General features: G+C 41.9%; 1 protein-coding gene across 6 annotated transcripts in view; it reads left to right on the plus strand.

The window, feature by feature from the left end:
• Positions 1–12,941, plus strand: part of NTM (neurotrimin) — an 885,373-nt gene extending 872,432 nt beyond the window's left edge. For 2 of the 6 annotated variants that reach the window (XM_063139536.1, XM_063139541.1), the window contains exons 9-10: positions 2,925–2,957; positions 8,496–12,941. In XM_063139536.1, the coding sequence (XP_062995606.1) occupies positions 2,925–2,957; positions 8,496–8,596 (134 nt within the window). In that variant the 3' untranslated portion in view covers positions 8,597–12,941. The remainder of the gene's footprint in view (positions 1–2,924; positions 2,958–8,495) is intronic. The other 4 variants (XM_063139537.1, XM_063139538.1, XM_063139539.1 and 1 more) reach the window with 3 other exon arrangements.
• The last annotated feature ends 4,568 nt before the right edge of the window (positions 12,942–17,509 follow it).

The raw sequence follows: 17,509 nt of genomic DNA on the forward strand, positions 1-17,509 counted from the left end.
TGGGGCTTTGAATTTGAAAGATTAATGTACACATCTCTCTCTCTCTCTCTCTCTCTCTCTCTCACACACACACACACACACACACACACACACACACACACTTTTTTGGATCTGCTCTTTAGGATTGTCTCTCCTGTATTTTTCCTTTTGACCAGATCATTTGTACTTGCAATCAAAGACAAGCTAAATAAAATGAAACAATTTGTTGTTGTTTTACTTCACACAGTCATTGCTGATGCTATATTAATATTAGTGCAGGGGATGTTTGGCTCATTTATTAAGAAGTTACATTGGCTAATAGAGATTGCAATTGGGGCCAGAGTTGCTGCTTACTTAAGCAATTTCGTAAAGTGGTGAATGCCTTGACGGCACTGTGTGAAATAATAGCACAAAAGCACACACACATAATAGTGCATTCCTGCTTCATTCACAAAGAGGTGGTGTAATTTTGGTAAAACACCACTCCTTCCTTCCTTTCTTGTTATAAAGACATCACAGGAGACTATGAACTATTTTCAGTACCATTTCACAGTCTTACGTATTAAAATGTTATTTTATTTATTAATAAATATTTTATTAATTAATTAATAACTATATGCTGCCCAATAAAGTGATCTGGGTAAAACATGAAATACAACTTTAAATAACAAACACATGAAGCAAGGAATAAAGTAACAAAACCAAAAATTCCAACAACAGAAAAAAAAATGAATTCAACTGATTATTTGATTAAAATTTTAAAAGGCAGAGGCTTTTCTTTCTTTCTTTCGTGTTTTGAGGTCTTCACTTAAAACAGAAAAGACCAGAAAATAGGCACCAGCTCAGCTCATTTCCACTATCAAAATATCCTGCTTCCTAGTAAATATAAAATGTCTTGAGAATACACCTAAAACCTAATTGATATGGTCTAAGCAGTGGAGGGTAATTTCAACCAGAAACAGCCAGAACACTAAAGTAGCTATCCAAGTGCTGAACCCCATTGCCAAAATAGGTTCAGCACCTTGGATAGCTGTTTTTAGAGATATGGCTGCTTCTGGCTAAAACCTAAAATGGATGTACAAACCGACTGAAATCAGAGACATGAGCCTCTATTGGATCTGTGTGCCTCCTTTTGAAACATATTGCCCCCGTCATTTGTATAGGGTTGATTAAGTCTGCAGCAATAATGGCAAATTACTGTTAGGTGGAGCTCAACCTCATTCTCTCCCCACACCAGGTAGATTTACATTCTTTCATTCAGTGGTTTATATTCCTCTTTAAATGAAGTCAATCCACCTTTAAGCAGCCCTGACAAATGGCTGTCCAACTGCATCTTGAATGCCTCTAGTGAGAGAGAAGAGCCCCCGACCTCCCTAGGTCATTGGTTCCTGCCACGACACAGACTCTGATCCCCAAGCCTGGCCACGGCTACTCCCTGCTCGAGCCAAAAACCATCGCTTGATACGCCTGAGGCAAGGGATAAAAACCACCTTCCTCCAAATTATGTGGAGAAAGGGGTTTAAAATGGAGAAGGATTTCAATATATAAAATAAAACACTGTGATTATATGTGCTGAGGTGAATTATTGTCAGAGTGGGTGCTAAATGTGTTAACTTCAGATGATAAATGCCAAACAGACACGTGGGATTTTTGTGGTAGTTAAAAACAAAATAATTAAAATTTATTTTTAAAAGTTCACAAGCTTTGTTTCAAATAAAAAATTTAAAAACCTTTTTTGAAACCTTTCATCCAATCCTTCCACTCATTCACATATGCGCTTTCCTTTCTCTCACACAATCACTTTTGAGCTTTCTTTATTATCTGTATTGATTAATATACATCAACTATGTGCACACCACACTCCAAAGACACCACTCTCTACCCTGAACCTCAAATTTCCCAGGACTTAAGTACTCTAAACACAGAGAGCACTACAGACTCCAAGAGTACCTAAAAGTCTCTCACAATCCCCTCCGTCCTTCCCTTATATATCACTCCTCCCCCTCCCAAGACATTCTAACTCCACTCACTCAGGCCAACATCCTAAACTCACCACAGACTTACAAACTGTAGACATGCATTTGGGAACTGACTTGTGGGGTGTAACGCCACAGTTCCATTGGCACACTGCTCTAACAGTCAGGAGGTTTTTCCTGATGTCCAGCCATATGTATGCAAAATACAATGGGTTGGATCCAGACTGAGTTAGTTGAATGTTCCCATTGAAATCAAGGGAAACTCAGTTCCTGTTGAAATCAATATAGTCCAGGTTTGTCCACAACATGTTTCTAATTGGGTATATCATTCCAGGCACACATTCCTAGGAGCAGAAATTGATCTCTGTTCCCAGGTGTGTTATATGTGAAGTATTTATCTTTTATAAACTATCACTAAGTTCAGATGAAAGGTGATTCCAGATGAGGCTATTGTTGTGCAATTGCACTGCTTAATTCATAGAATGTAGGGGCTGCCAGATGGCATTGGCCAGAAGACATTAACTTCTATTTGTAGGCCTTCTTCGTTTCCCTTCTGTTACTTCCATCTTTTTTCTTACCACGTTGTGTGTGGGGGACTTGAGGAAGAAAAGATGGAATACCTTTAGAATGTTTTGGACTGTCAGAGCTAGGACCCCTCCGTCTGGAAGGGGTGGAACGTGAGTTTCCATCTAAAATCTTTTTAGATAGATGATTATGACTGTAGGTTATTAACAACATTTTGGTCACCTCAAAGTTGTAAACACCTGATTCACCAGTTCAACCCATTTTAAAAAGTCCATGACTGGAGCACCACAAGAGCAACTGAGGGGGAAAGAAGCAGAAGTTTGTGCAACACATTGCTGCAAAGCAATTGGCAGAAGAACTGGTTGCAATATCTCAGCGCAGGTCAAAACACACAAAGAGAGCTTCCCTTTTGCCTTATTGATAACTTGTTCTTTAATTTTGTAGAAGAGACAACCGCAGTCCAGACCCCCTGGAAAGGTTAGTAAAAACCTGCTGAAGCTTCCTCAAATTCTGCTCTTGAACCCCAATCATCCCTCTGCGTCTTTCGCCGTTTCTGCTCCCTTCTCCCGCAGCTAAGCTAATGCCAAGGGGTATGTCCATCAATGATAACAATGACCTCTTGTGAGCTTTCTTGCTGAACCCTCTCTGCCTCTTCTTTGCTGAATTCCTGAAGACCTTTTGCCCCCAGCTTTCAACGAATCTGGCTTGATAGCAACTCTTCGCCTGTACCCAGACATCTTTTCCACAGAATGTTGTGGCTAGCCTTCATTCCTTGCCACCTAACATACCGTAGAGATCTCCTTTACACAGCTTTTGCTTCCATTTGCTGTGTGCCCCCTTCCTTTGCTTTCCCACTTCTCTCTCCCCCCCTTTGCCATTTATCGTTCTTTATATTTCTTATTTGTGACATGAGATACATCAGGATGGCTTTCCAGTCTACTTTATTTAGCATCTCAGGCCTAATTCGCACATCTATTTTCATCATTCCGTGGCTACAAGTTATGGTTTGTTGCATGTGAGAATCGCCCTGGACAGTGACTACACCACAGTTATGAACACTCTTATCACCTCACATCGCTCCATGCAATGTTTTTGAACGGAATTCCTTTACAGAATCAGCTGCCAGGCATAATGCGTACATAAACAAACTTCAGAGGAATCAAGTAATGTTTACGCATGTGTGCTTGGTCTGGCCTCCCTCACAAGCCCACTCATAGACCTAAAATTGGGAGGGATTAGAACAATTTTCTGGGTGGGGTGCATAATTTGGGCTTGGAAAGACTCTATGGAGCTTCTTCATGACACTAATCAATTGGCATCAAACTTTTGCTCCTCCATCCCCTGATACCCCTTGGAATGGGGCTTCTTTGCAGGAGGAAAGATGTGATCCAGTAGCCACTTGAAGTTCTGAAAGAATTCTGCTGAATGAGTTCTAGTGAGTTTCACCCTCCCTGCAATATGTAATCAAATAAATAAATAATCATGGCATCCCAAAGGCAAAACACCCTGCTATTGTACCATGTACATTGTACCATGTACCATGTACCAATGTACATTGGTACCATGTACCAATGTACCATGTACATTGATGGTGCTATATAAATAAATAATAATAATATTCCCCTTCCCCAAATGTGGGCTGAACTTTTCTCAGTTCATTGGTTCAGTCTAAGCTTTGCGTAAACTGGTACACACAGATACACCATGTTTATATCGGACCTTTTCTCCTGTGCCTACAAAATTAGGAATATTTATTTATTTATTGCATTTATGTCTCATCATTTCCTCCACCAAGGAACCCAAGGCAGTGTACATAATCCCCCTCCTCTCCATTTTATCTCACAACCAGCCTGTGAGGTAGGTTAGGCAGAGAGTCAGTGACTGGCCCAAAGTCAGCCAGAGAGCTTCATGGTCAAGTGGGTGGCTGAACGCAGATCTCCTGAGCCCCAGTCTAACACGTTAACCACTACAACACACAGTTTGTTTTGCTGATGACTCTCCACCTGTCTCATTTCTCTTTCTCTCTCTCTCTCTCTGAAATCTGTGAGCAAAACCTGTAGAAACTGTGTGCACAAATAAACAACACATTGCAGGGACAGGCAAATCAGTTCATGTCATGTTTGCATATGTCCTACTATAAGGCTATTCAGTCCTATTTCCACATAAATCTGCATTTTTTAAAAAAATAAAAATAAAAATCTGCCTCCAAATCACATTTAAACACATAAATTCCTCTCTGAGGCTCTGGTGTGGTTCTGTAATTGTCCAAAATTCCCAGTAAAATAAATTGGAGTCTTCTTTGTGCTGACAAGCTTGATCCCGGCAGAAAGTGAAGGTTTCATCGGGATGGGTAAACTCCCCTACATCTTGCTCATGCTTTGCTTGATGGATCCTTGCCAGTTTCCTGACTTTGGTGTGCATGCAGAGTGAGCTGCAAGATGGTCTGTGGGCACCTGGCAAGAGGTCACCTTCCCCCCCCTTTTTTTTTTTTCGTCCCAAGGGACACAATTTGTGCAAATTCATGGCTGGGAAATATTTACAGAAATCTTGATTTGCTCAAAACCACGGCCATAAACAGTGCAATTTGTGTAAAAGTTACACCTGCAGTTTTATGCAAATTGCACAATTTACAGCCATGGTTTTGCGCAAACTGCAATTTTCTGTAAATGTTTCCAACTGTGAATTCACGCAAACCACGAGCTTGGCATGTGCTGAGTCGTGCCAGCTCAGAGATCTGCAAACTGATATCCAAGGGGCTGAGCTGGCAAAAACTTGCTGAGCTCCAGCTGCAAAATGGAGTCCTCCAACATCCCTCGTTCCAAGCATCCTCAGAGCATTGTTTGTAATGTTAGCAGCCTGCCTATATGTGCCTGGAATCCATCCTCCTTCAAATGCTGGTTGTGCTCCACCCTTTTTCTTCACAAAGCTAAGAGGTTTTATTGTTGGCAAGGAGGCGTGAGCCCCACCTACAAGCATCACTTTTGAGTCTTCACAAAATCCCTCAAGGATCTGAAGGTGCTCACAAGGAATGATCACCAATCCCATCTGGGTTTTGAGGTGAACCCAGAGATGTTCACCCATCCCTAGCTTTCTACCACTTTAACTGTCATGCTTTTCTCAAATAATCCTAGAACTTCTAGTTTTGTGAGGTGCTGCCCCCAGCAACTACATTTCCCAGGATTTATTAGGAATCAGGAATTACTGCCATTTTTAAACAATCAAAATACTTATAAGTACATAAAAGAAAGGACAGAGGCAGGTGTAGAGATACACAAATACACTTGTGAAGGGAGGGATCGTTAATCGATAAGCGAAAATCAAAATCATCATCAACAAGTCTATTCAAAGCTCTAGCTTCATCCATATAATACGTAACACATTTCATCTGTTCCACCCAATATTCTGATACCTTAAACTGATGGCATGTTGCAGTAGAAAGTGAAGCAAATACATCTATGTATTTTATGCATTATCCACATTTTACTGAGTCAAATCTTAATCGTGGAACACGGGGCATCTCTAAACCAGTTCTTGGCTGTCATTAATTTAGGTAGAAGCAAAATAACATTTAAAAAGAGCAAGAGAAGAGGAACACCATTCCTAAAATAATTATAAATGAATTAGGGCCGTTTTTAAGTTGTTTAGAACATTTGCAATCAATTAATTCATTTGGTTATTTAATGGAATCTTGCAACACTATTCACTATTCTGTGTAAATAAAAGTGGAGCTTTACTTACACATTGGCCTGGGGAAGGACAATACTTTTTAAAAGTACATGCAATATCCTGGCAAACTCAAATATCTTTCTTTTTAGAAAACAAAGCAAAATGAAATACAAAGCATAAGGACACATATTTTCCACCCCACCTGCTTAGGCCCAGCCGGTATAAACCTTGCAACTTTGTTGATGGGTGCTCTCCCATGAGTTTTGAGGAGTCAGCATGGTAAAGGGCTCTCCACCAATGTATGCTGACCCCCAATATCAGCTCTCTGCATGCCTTAGCAACCTAAACTTGGCACATGGAGGGAAATGTAACAGGGCATTCCAGGCCAATCATTCTCAGATGATTTGTATTGTTATTCTCAGATGCTCTCGGCGGATAATTGATGCTTAATAGCCTTTTCTCTGGAATACCACTGGGCCGGATTACTGGCCACTTTGGAATGTCACATGCCTCCTTAATGAGCTCGAAGGAATTAATGTTGGAGAGAAGCCATAGCCAAGGCCAGGATGGGTCACTCTAGCTTCTTTGTTGACTCTGCCGCCATCGATGGCAGTTTTGGCAGCAAGTGGTCCATTATCTTCTTCCATGCAGCTCTGTGCTTGGCTCCCTCCAATGCTTGTTTTGAAATTTCAAAGGATCCAACTTTGCTTTCAAGACTCTGGTAGTTTCAAGTTTCCAGGGTTGCTGGTCCAGCTGTATTATGTTAACATCCATTGATTTACTAGAGATAGAAAATGTGTGGAGATAGTTATTATTTTTAATTAACAGTGCAGCTTCTGTTTTTAATGTTATAAAATGGAGATTTATTTGACTCTAACAGAGGAAAGTTATATTGCACAAAGGATCATGATAGCTGCATGTGTGATGAAGGACACAAACACAATAATCATATTTTGCTATCCAGAGGTTCTGGATTTTTTTGCAGAAATGCTGGGCAAGAAACGATGTTCCTGCCACTGTGGGACACACTGTGCAAACCATTGTATTAATATCTTTGTACATTGAGCAATATTTGTGGGCTTCAGAAGAATTTGGGTTGTCCACTATGGGAAACTGGATTCCGGATTAGATAGGCTGGTCTGATCCAGTAAGGCTCCCCTTACGTTCAAACAAAGAGCTGCATCCAATGAGAGCTTTCAGATGAGCATGCCTAAATTCATATGCATTTATATTAAAAAGGTTAAACAAAGATTAAAATCTTTGAAATCAATAAGATAAGAGTAACAACCATTAACCAATAACATCGTCATGTTTTTGATTATTGTAAAAAAAGAAAAGAAAAGAGTGAGTGAGTGGAGTCATCAGGCAAATACTCAATTGGGGCAGCTGATCAATATCAATGGCACATTGAAAAAAGATGGTCTTCACAAGACATTGAAAGGTTATTGAGGAAGGAGTCAGATGTGCATCCCGAGGAACGGAGATCTATGTTATGGACACTGCCCAAGAAAGCCATGTTCCCAACCAAAGTAGATTTCTGACAGTGGTGGAATTCAGATCATGGACTCCCTGGAGGATCTCAGCTGATGGGCAAGATCCTATGGGAGCAGGGAGTCCTTTGAATGGATACAAATATTTGAATCACATGTTTATAAACACATACCAAGTGGCTGTTGAATTCATTGTTCTAAGGGTGCCATTTCTTACAACAGATATTGTGGTGTGATGCAAAAGAATTCATAGTACGTAGGAGACATTGGCATACTCTTAGTAAAACTACTCGAGGGAGGAGCACTTGAGTCCTGTCCAACAGAACCAACTGACTTGTTGGCCAATGTGTTTACATGGATTACAAGGGATAATTGTTGGGATGGTTTAGCAGGCTTGTTCATCTTGGGTGTCTCTATCCACAGCTTAACTTTGGTTTGGTTTGGCTATTCATTTTCCAGCCTGTGATAACTTAAGTTTTGAAAATGTGGCCCCCACACATTGAAGTGTTTCAAGCTATTCATTTAAAAGTCAAACCACTCAGACATTTCAGAACAACAAACAGTTTGATAGACTGCTTTTACGGTGAATTTCTCATGTATCCAGTGGCAATTCTAAAAATGGGCAACATGTGGTATACAGAAATGAAACAGAACTTTGCTTTAAATCAGCAGCTATACTGGAGTATTACTCACATGAGTCAGGCTGGATGCATTAAGACTCCAAACTTGTAAAGACTGGAATCAGCCATGGCAATTACAATGCCTTTTGCAGATTGGTATCTGCCTAAGGCCTATTGACTGATCAATTCCATTGTTTATTATTCTGTGTGCTGACACAGTAATTCCTGTTTTCCTCTAGGCCCTGGAGCAGTGCATGATGGGAACAGCGGTGGGTCAAGAAGAGCTGCCTGCGTCTGGCTGCTTCCCTTCCTTCTCTTGCACCTGCTGTCCAAGTTTTGACCCTGTCAACCATGGCGATCAGAAGAAGAAGAAGAAAAGAAGAAGAATATTAAAAAAATTAAAAATAATCATAATAGTAAAGAGAGTATATTATGAGGAAATCTTGGGGAGAAAGAAAGGGAGTTTGAAAAAACATGAAGAGTCCAAATTGTTCTGCTGATGTTTCAACACGACTGATGTTTCATTTTCTTTCTTTCTATTTCCCCTCCTTTTTTTTTCCTGCCATGGACAAGTATGCAGCTGTTGGGGACGAACCAGTGCATTTGGCTGAGTGACCATTCTTCCCCATTTTCCTCTCCACACCTTAGCAAGGCAGCTGACTCATGTTGTGCTGGGCAGATTCAGAGAAAACAAGCACATAAAGGAGGCTTAGGAGGTTGGCTGCCTTGCATACGACACGTCACGGCTCCCCCCCCTCCAATTCCCCTCCTCTTTGCGGACTGTGATGTTCTTTGTTTGATTGCAACCTACAACAACACAACTACAGATAACAACCACTCTGAGAAAGAGACCGCAAGCAATTGAGAGAAACCCCCCCCCAACAACAACACATGATTGTTAAGACATTAATTCATTGTACTACATGGATATCATGGATAATAAGGGATTTTGATTCATTATTAATTTTATTAATTATATTTTCTGATATGAGCCTAGAACTGTTAGTTCATAAAAAATACAAAAAAACAAAACAAAAAAAACACAAAGAAAAATGGGAAAAAAGTGAAGTACGTTTATTAAGTATTAAAAACAAATTGAATAACAGGATTCTGGACTAGGTTTACAGGAGGTGGAGTATCAGTGTCTCTGGTTGTTTGCGTGATCAGTTTGGATTAGCGTTGACACATCTAGCAGAAAAGAGAGAGAAGATAAAGAAGAAATGCCTCCACCAGCGTTATCGAGTTTTCATTCTTTATTCTGGTGTTCAACTCAAGAAGGTTTTCTGCTGTTTTCATACTGTTTGGAAGTACAAAGGTTGATGCTCACTGTATGTTGGGTTCAATGGATATGCTTATTCTTTTATTATTATATATAATAATAATAATGGATACATGCTTATTCTTTTATTATTATATATACTTTTGTTAGCATTCTAGCACATTATTTCTCAGCCAGGTCCTTGTTCCGACATTACTGCATGCTGTATATGGAGTTAGCTGTGTATTGGTCTTCTCAGACACGAAGGTAGAGTTTTATTGGTAATTGTGTAATTAATTCCTGCCTATTTTTTTTTCCTTTTTGGCCCTCCCATGGGTTATTTACATGATGAAGACATTTATATAAAAAAGAAAAGAACAAAAAAGAAAGAAAGAAAGAATAATTCTGCAGCGTCTCTTTCCAGATTTGGATTTATAGGAGGGGGAAAATAATGATGATTAAAACCAATACACTTGCTTTATTTTCCCTAACCTACACAGCTTCAGATAGGAACACAACAAGGACACAATAATAAAATAAAAGAAGTTTCAAATAATAGTATGTCTTTTAAAAAGAAAGGGGGGGAAACTTTGTTTCTGTGGCTACTAGAGAAATCGACTCACGTCAATTTTGTTCTCTATCGTTTCCTGTTCAATGGATGGACTTGAAGAAATGCACCTTTATAGATTTGGGGATAATCCTATAGGTGGAGGCCTCCTTTGTCCTGGGTTTGTTTGGAGGTCAAAACTGGAGGTTGTCTCTGACTTTACATTAAAAAAAAGAATATGTTCCATGTTGCTCTTCAGACTGGTTGTGATACGTCATTCTTAAACTGGCTGTGGAGGAGGATATGTATATATAGCGAATGCACTGACATGACTCTTTAATAAAACATTGAACTCTGATGCAGGAGAAATCTGGGTGGGGGACCAACATGGGTGGACAACAGAATGGAAAAATAGTTGGATCAAATGACCATCCTGTTACTTCCACACAATTAGCTTTGCCATGCTGTACACATGTATTGAGCTCACAAGCCTAATATAGTTCCCTGCATTCTTTCCTCCTAGGAATCTTGAACCCAAGTGTTCTGTTTCTGTTCTGGTTCCTGTTTTCTCTGTGCTTGCTCTGGAAGGGTGTGTTGTGCTGCCTTTTCATCCCTCTGTTGTTGGACTGACCTCACTTCATGACCTAGAGTTTTGGATCTCCTTTCAGCATTGGATTTGGGCCTCCCAATCCTGTTCAGGCAATGGCTACACATATCCCAGTTAGTAGCCAGTGACTCTTCCAATGCTTCTCTCTTTTTCTTGGAGCCCAGATTCTGATGGAGTAAGCTAGTTCTTTTAGGATTACAGGGTCTCTCTTAATATGAGAGACCTACATGTCAAAAAGATTACATTCTTTTTCACCAGCATATCTCAGTCCAGTGAGAGGTATCATCCTGCCTACCTCTCGAGTTACTCAATTAACTTCTGTAAGCTTTGAACCTTATTCATGGTTGAGTGATGGCAAATATGACTTCATTCACTTATTGGTGGTCTAGAGAGTTGTGATCCTCCAATCTGAATGCAGTACACCATCCATATAGGTTGTCCCATCAGGGCCTGAATTAACCTTCTGCCTTGGGTTCATGCCTGGAACTGCAAAACAGGTGTAGAGGCTTTCACACATCTGGTATGTCAAGATACAGAACTGGTTGTCTACATTTGTTGGACTGCAAGTTCTCCCATAGAAACGGCTGCAAGTCATCAGTTAGGGAAGTGGTTAATAGGGGAGCAGTGTGTCCTTCAGAGGGGAAGCCACTGAGTGCAAGATGCAGAGCTCCAAGTAATGAGGTCTGGGAAAGAGAGACATAAAGGTTACAAGTGAGTTGTTTGTTTGTTTTACAGTCACTTCTCTCACACTTTATAGATGCTTAGATGTTAGCACTGGAAGACACGGTTAGCCTCCGTGTCTGATCTTGTCCTTGATTGCAGGTTGTAGACTTTTGATCAGTGTGGTGCTGTGGCATTCCCTCTAGCTAAGATGGATAGCAATAGAGAAGACACAAAGGTCATAAACCAGTCCATGTTCAGTGCACAGTGAGAATGAAAAGCCAACCAAATATTGGCTATGCTCTGCTGTTCAGTTTCCACCAGTGGAGGCCCATGGCTCTGACTTTGATGGGGCTGTGAATCCATTCTGGGTTTCAGTTAGAACCATACAGAACTGTAAAGGAGCTATCCAACATTCTGAACAAATTTCGGGGATTGGGCTCCATACGTTGGGAGCTTCTTTACAGTTCTGGTTTGCTCTGACTGAAAACCTGAATGGATTCAGAGCCTCATCGAAACCAGAGCCATCACCCGCCACTGATTTCTGCCATCCAATGTGTGGAAACTGTCCCATTCACAAATGCATAAGAATGGACCTATGAAAAAGCACAAAATGCAATGAACCACATAGGTTTTGTTGACATAATGATTTATTTACAATGTGACCGTGAGCTTGTCTATATAGTGTGACACTATGTCACACTCACCAAGGTGGCAAGCAAGTTCATAGAAAGTCCTCTGGCCAATATATTGTTTAGTATAAATCAATGCATGAATTGGAATGATCACGTAATGGTTTCCGACCCACACTAATGCAGAGATATGGCCCATGGGAAGACATAGCAGGCAAACTCACAACTTGATTCCCCCACCTCAAGTCCTGCTGAGAGAGTTATTAAATAAAAGAAGGGGTGTGGAATTTTTCTACAGGGCTATTAAACCCCATGGCAAGTGTAATGGATAGACTAGCTCAAATTATCACAGTCATCATGTTTGGCTTTCGTGCAGGTGATTGCTCTCAAGAAAGTTCTCCTGCACACATCAAGAGAACGACTCCTTGCAGGCCAGTTAACACAAGCAAAACAATGTGGTTGTGAATTCTATCCAGTTCATTGAAAGTTCCCACCATTTTCTAACTTCCATGAACTGAAAGGGCCATCCCAAGCAGGTAGGTCTTTTCACACTTCCAAAAGGTGTTCACGTGAGTCTGCACTGGGAAGGATATCAATAACTTTGGTGTAGGTGGGGAGTGGGCAAATGGTTGTGAAGTTTAACACCTTTCTGGACCTGGTACACAGATGGCAAGGTTCTGAGGGCAACCTTGGTGGATATCTGAGATGGTAGCAGGACATTGAGGAGGCAGGCTCTAAAGTAAGTAGGATCTGGGGGATGTTTAATAATAACATTGTGTGAACTAATACTTGTGAAATAATAATGTTCATTGCTGTTAAAAATGAGATGCTGTTTTGTCCAGAATGTAAAGTCATAGATTGAAATAATGCTTTCATATGCACATACAAACTTTACTTCTCTCAAATACACAAATGAACTTTGAGAACTTTTGGTCCAGCTCTAATTCAAAGCTCTAATATTGCATCAGTAAAGCAAAGGAATAGCTGAGTTTTGGTTTTGGTTTTTTTAAAAATAATGTAATAAGTCCTGACTATTTCTTTCTCATGGGATCTGGTTGAAGCTTGCTCTGGAAAACTAAAGGAATCCAATGGAGGCTGCACTAATTCTCCTTCTCAGGCCCTGATTGGGTGCTAGTCTACATCTGCAGCAGAATGAGGAGATAGAGTGGACCATACTACATCAGACGACAGGTGGGATATACCACTGTTGAATGCTCCCCTAACAAAACAAGTACAATGTGATTCCCTAGAAAGGACCTGGTGCAAGTCGGCTGAGGAGGAATATTCACTTCTAAAATCCCTCACCATTAGTTGAAAGTGGTTCAGTCCATTCTACCATCATTCTCCTGCATGTGCAGACCAGCTCTGTGTTCTTGGACTTGTTGAAGAACAGAAGCTGAAGGTATGAGATTATGTGAGTTTGTGAGCAAGGTATTACCTGTCCCAGTGGGTTTCAGACCATCTGTGATTATAGTTTAGGTGAGCATCAATATATGTGGGTATCGTTATGAGAGAGATATGTAAAAACGTAGCCACAACTATTTCTCTTAAAATACATTGTATTTCCCCCCCCCTCTTTATTTTGAGCATAAGGCAGATCTTTCAGGCCATGCTGTGAGAATCTTGCTTCCCTCACTGAAATTGTGTGACTTTCTCCTTAGAAATACAGGAAGCTGCCTTAGACAGATACAAAAAATCAAATCCCTCTGTTGGTCCATCTAGCTTAGTTCTGCCTCTGTCAGGGGTGAGCAACCTTTCTGGAGGGTGAGAGGTGCATTCTCTTCTGGGAACATGTTTGGGGCTACGCTGTACCAGTGGTGGATTGGAACAAAGTAGAAAGTGGGTGGGGACAAGCCGAGAGTGGACAGGACACCCCTTTTCTCTCTCTCCCCTCCTTCATCCCATCCATCCATTTTCTCTCCCTCCCCTCACATACACATATTCACAGATCTCCCTGTAAACACATCCTCCTCCTCTTCCCCTCAACCATCCATCCCTTGTCTATTAATCCTCACACATATCCTTTCACTGTCTCTTACACACCCACACCCACACCGTGGCTCACTCCCCTCAAACCAGCCAGCCTGCTTGCTACCTGCAAGTGCCCTCCAACCTCTGCCTATCTCCACCCTACCTGCTCCACTTCCACTCTGGCAATTCACTGATGCCTTCCTCTAGTTTCTCTCTCTCTCTCTCTCTCTCTCTCTCTCTCTCTCTCTCTCTCTCTCTCTCTCTCTCTCTCTCTCTCTGGTATATGGAGTCCAAAGCACAAAACACCTTCTTTTCTTTGGTGCTGATGTCTGTGGAGTGTCAGGATCCATGTCATCAGGAGATGAGCTGTCTGATTATAGCACACCAGAAAAGTTCACCGAAAAGATGGTCTACATGGTGCCGTTGGTGGTTAGCCTTCTAAGTGCAACTGCCAGTGTGTCTGGGAGAATACCACCTGCAGCTGCATGGAGAAAGCCAATTGTGTAGCCCACCAGCTTTCCTGCTGGCAAAATTGGCGGTGGTCACGAATTGGTGGCAGTAGCAGGCTGCAAGAGTGACTCCAAAGGGTGGCATCTACAATGACTGGTTATGGTTCTCCAGGGGTTAAGGATGGGGTGTTTCCCCTTTCCTGTCTGGAAATACCGAAGGTTGAAAAGGGACTTCCTTCTTGCAAAGCCTGTGTGCCCTGTCATTGAACTGTGGTCCTTCCACCTAAATGTTAAAACCTAGTATGGCGAACCTGTCACTCCCATAAGCTATAGCTGCACCTATTTAAAACAGACATTCTCAGGGCTGGTTCATAAGGTTGTCAAGGTTGAGATTTTCCAGGGCCTCAGCAGAAGCACCCACCTCCCCTACTGTGTTTAGTTTGCACAGAGTATCTCATAAGATCAGAGGCATCCTCAGAGAATTCTCAGTTTGCAGGTCCTGATTTATAATAATAATAATAATAATAATAATAATAATAATAATAATAATAATAATAATAATTTACCCACCTCTCCGTTTGGATCGAGGCGGGGAACAACAGTAAGTATAAATACTTAAAATTGAATAAAAACATAGTACACATTATTAAAACATCCTAAAAACATCCTAAAATTCCATTGGATAGGCCTGCTGGATGAGATTAGTCTCGATAGCTTTCTTAAATGCTAAGAGATGTTTAAGTTGACGAGTCTCCTCCGGCAGGCCATTCAACAGTCTGGGCGCAGCAGAAGAGGAGGTCCTCTGGGTAATATTTGTCAGCCTAACTTTGCCAGGCTGAAGTAGATTCTTCCCAGAGGACCTGAGTGTGCGGGGTGGATTGTATGGGAGAAGGCGATCCCTCAGGTAGCCTTGACCCAAACCGTGTAGGGCTTTAAAGGTAATAACCAACACTTTATACTTTGCCCAGAAACTAATTGGCACTTTTTCCAAGTTAAGCCCCACCCCCCGGCAGAAGGGTCCACCAAATCTGAGACTAGCATTGAATGTCAAAACTTTCTTGCACTTGCCCCTCATAAAAACATTCTCTCTGTTTTGATTTGTGGGGGTGGGGGGGTGAGATGTGGCTTTTGGGGGGGAGATGTGGGCCTCAAGGAGTAATTTCTCTGTGTGAGGGGATGTGTGCGCACACATGGAAATATATGCACAAGGACACCATGCCTCATATCTGCTTCCCTTCATTTCCCGATGCCCTGCAACCTGGCTATTCAGAACATCAATATTGCTGCACGTGTTTTGAGAGGCCACTGATCTATAGTAAATATCAGCATTGTGCCCACTTGACTTAGCACAGCCTGATTCAGCAGCTACTTCGTCGCATAGATTGGCCCAGAAACTTTCCTGGTATTGATAAGGGATAGCATTAAGGAGTGTTTTGGCTCATGCAGGGAAGCTCATAGCACTGTTGCAAGCCCTATAGTATAAATGCTTAAGCCAAAGGTGGGGTGAACAGTTATAATGAACCAAAGGTTTTATTATAAGAACAAAAAATCAACATTATTGTAACAAAAACAATCTTTAACGGATAACATAAAAGTTATAAACAATTGCAACGTTGTACTATTTTAGTAATAGTCAATAGTACTGAGACATGTATAGGTCTCTTCAATATTTCAGAACCTAATAAACAATACAATATAATGTGGTTACAGTAGGAATTTACAGTGTGTAAGTTTCTTCTGTATATATGAACCTATTTAACAGGTTACCAGTATATAATAGGGCTGTGCACAGTGCCCCCGAACCGTTCAGATTCCGATCCGGACCTTCAAATCTGGACCTTCCGGATCAGGCCCAAACTGGTTTGGGTTGATCCAGACCTCCCATGATCTGCTCTGGATCTGGAGTGAGATCCGGAGGTACGGATTGATATTCGGCCCCCATTTTGCCCCCCTTCCCCACTTACTTGCCTCTGTGGCGGATGGTGGAAGCAGGTAAGTGGCGAAAGGGGGACAAAATGGGGGCTGAATAATCCCCCTTCCCCCTTACCTGGCTCTGCCGTCTACCACTGCACGGACCATGGCAGAGAACAGAGCCAGGTAAGCCCCCCTCCCTGCAGGTAAGCCCCCTCCCCCATTCCCCACTTACCTGGCTCCACCGCTGTCACCGCACGGACTGCGGCTGTGGTGACGGAGCCAGGTAAGCCCCCTCCCTCACTTACCTGGCTCCACCATCCATTGCGGTCTGGGCGGTGGCTTGAACTGACCCCAGGCCTAAGGCCGGAAACAGGCCACAGCCTGTTTCTGGTCATAGGCCTCGCAGGCCCAGACTGCGATGGACCCAGGTAAGCCCCCCTCCCCCTCCCCTCTTACCTGGCTCCGCCACCATTGCCACATGGGCTATGGCAGTGGTGGAGCCAGGTAAGCCCCCTCCCCCCCCCCATTTATCTGGCTCTGCCACTGTCGCCACACAGACCGCCGCCGCGGCAGACAGGAGAGCCAGGTAAGCTCCCTTCCCCACTTAACTTGCTCCAAAGATTCGGATTGGTCCTCCTCCAATCCAATCCAGAACCAGACTTTGGTGGTCCGGATTGGCCCGCTCTGCTTCAGATCCGAGGATCCATAACATAGCGGCGCACACCCCTAGTATATAATTCCTATTTTCACGTGTTGCTTCCTCAGAAACACTGAAAAGAAATAATAATAGATAGAAGTCTTATTATCCTTTTATAATAGATAAAAGTCTTTGGGGGTTAGGGTTAGGGTTGAAATTTTTGTTCTGATTATAAAACCTTCGGTTCATTATAACTGTTCACCACATCTTTGATTTCAACATTTATACTATAGTAGTTGTGTGCCTTGTGCACTATTTTGTCTGCATTCTGTTTGCATCAACTACTGCCTCCTCCATTTATACGCAGTGTTGCAAGCCCTTCCTATGTTTGAAAAACATAAATATCGTTGAAAGCAAGATCATGGTCAGAGGTCTACAGTGTGTGACCAAATGGAGAGCTTTGGACACCCACAAGCACTGCTTAGCACATACCTTATGTGGTCTTCTCTCTCTCTCTCTCTCTCTCTCTCTCTCTCTCTCTCTCTCTTGTCCTTCTTTTACAAAACTATACTGTTTTT

Source organism: Elgaria multicarinata, chromosome 12, assembly GCF_023053635.1.
Source record: "Elgaria multicarinata webbii isolate HBS135686 ecotype San Diego chromosome 12, rElgMul1.1.pri, whole genome shotgun sequence".
NCBI classification, from domain to species: Eukaryota; Metazoa; Chordata; class Lepidosauria; order Squamata; family Anguidae; genus Elgaria; species Elgaria multicarinata.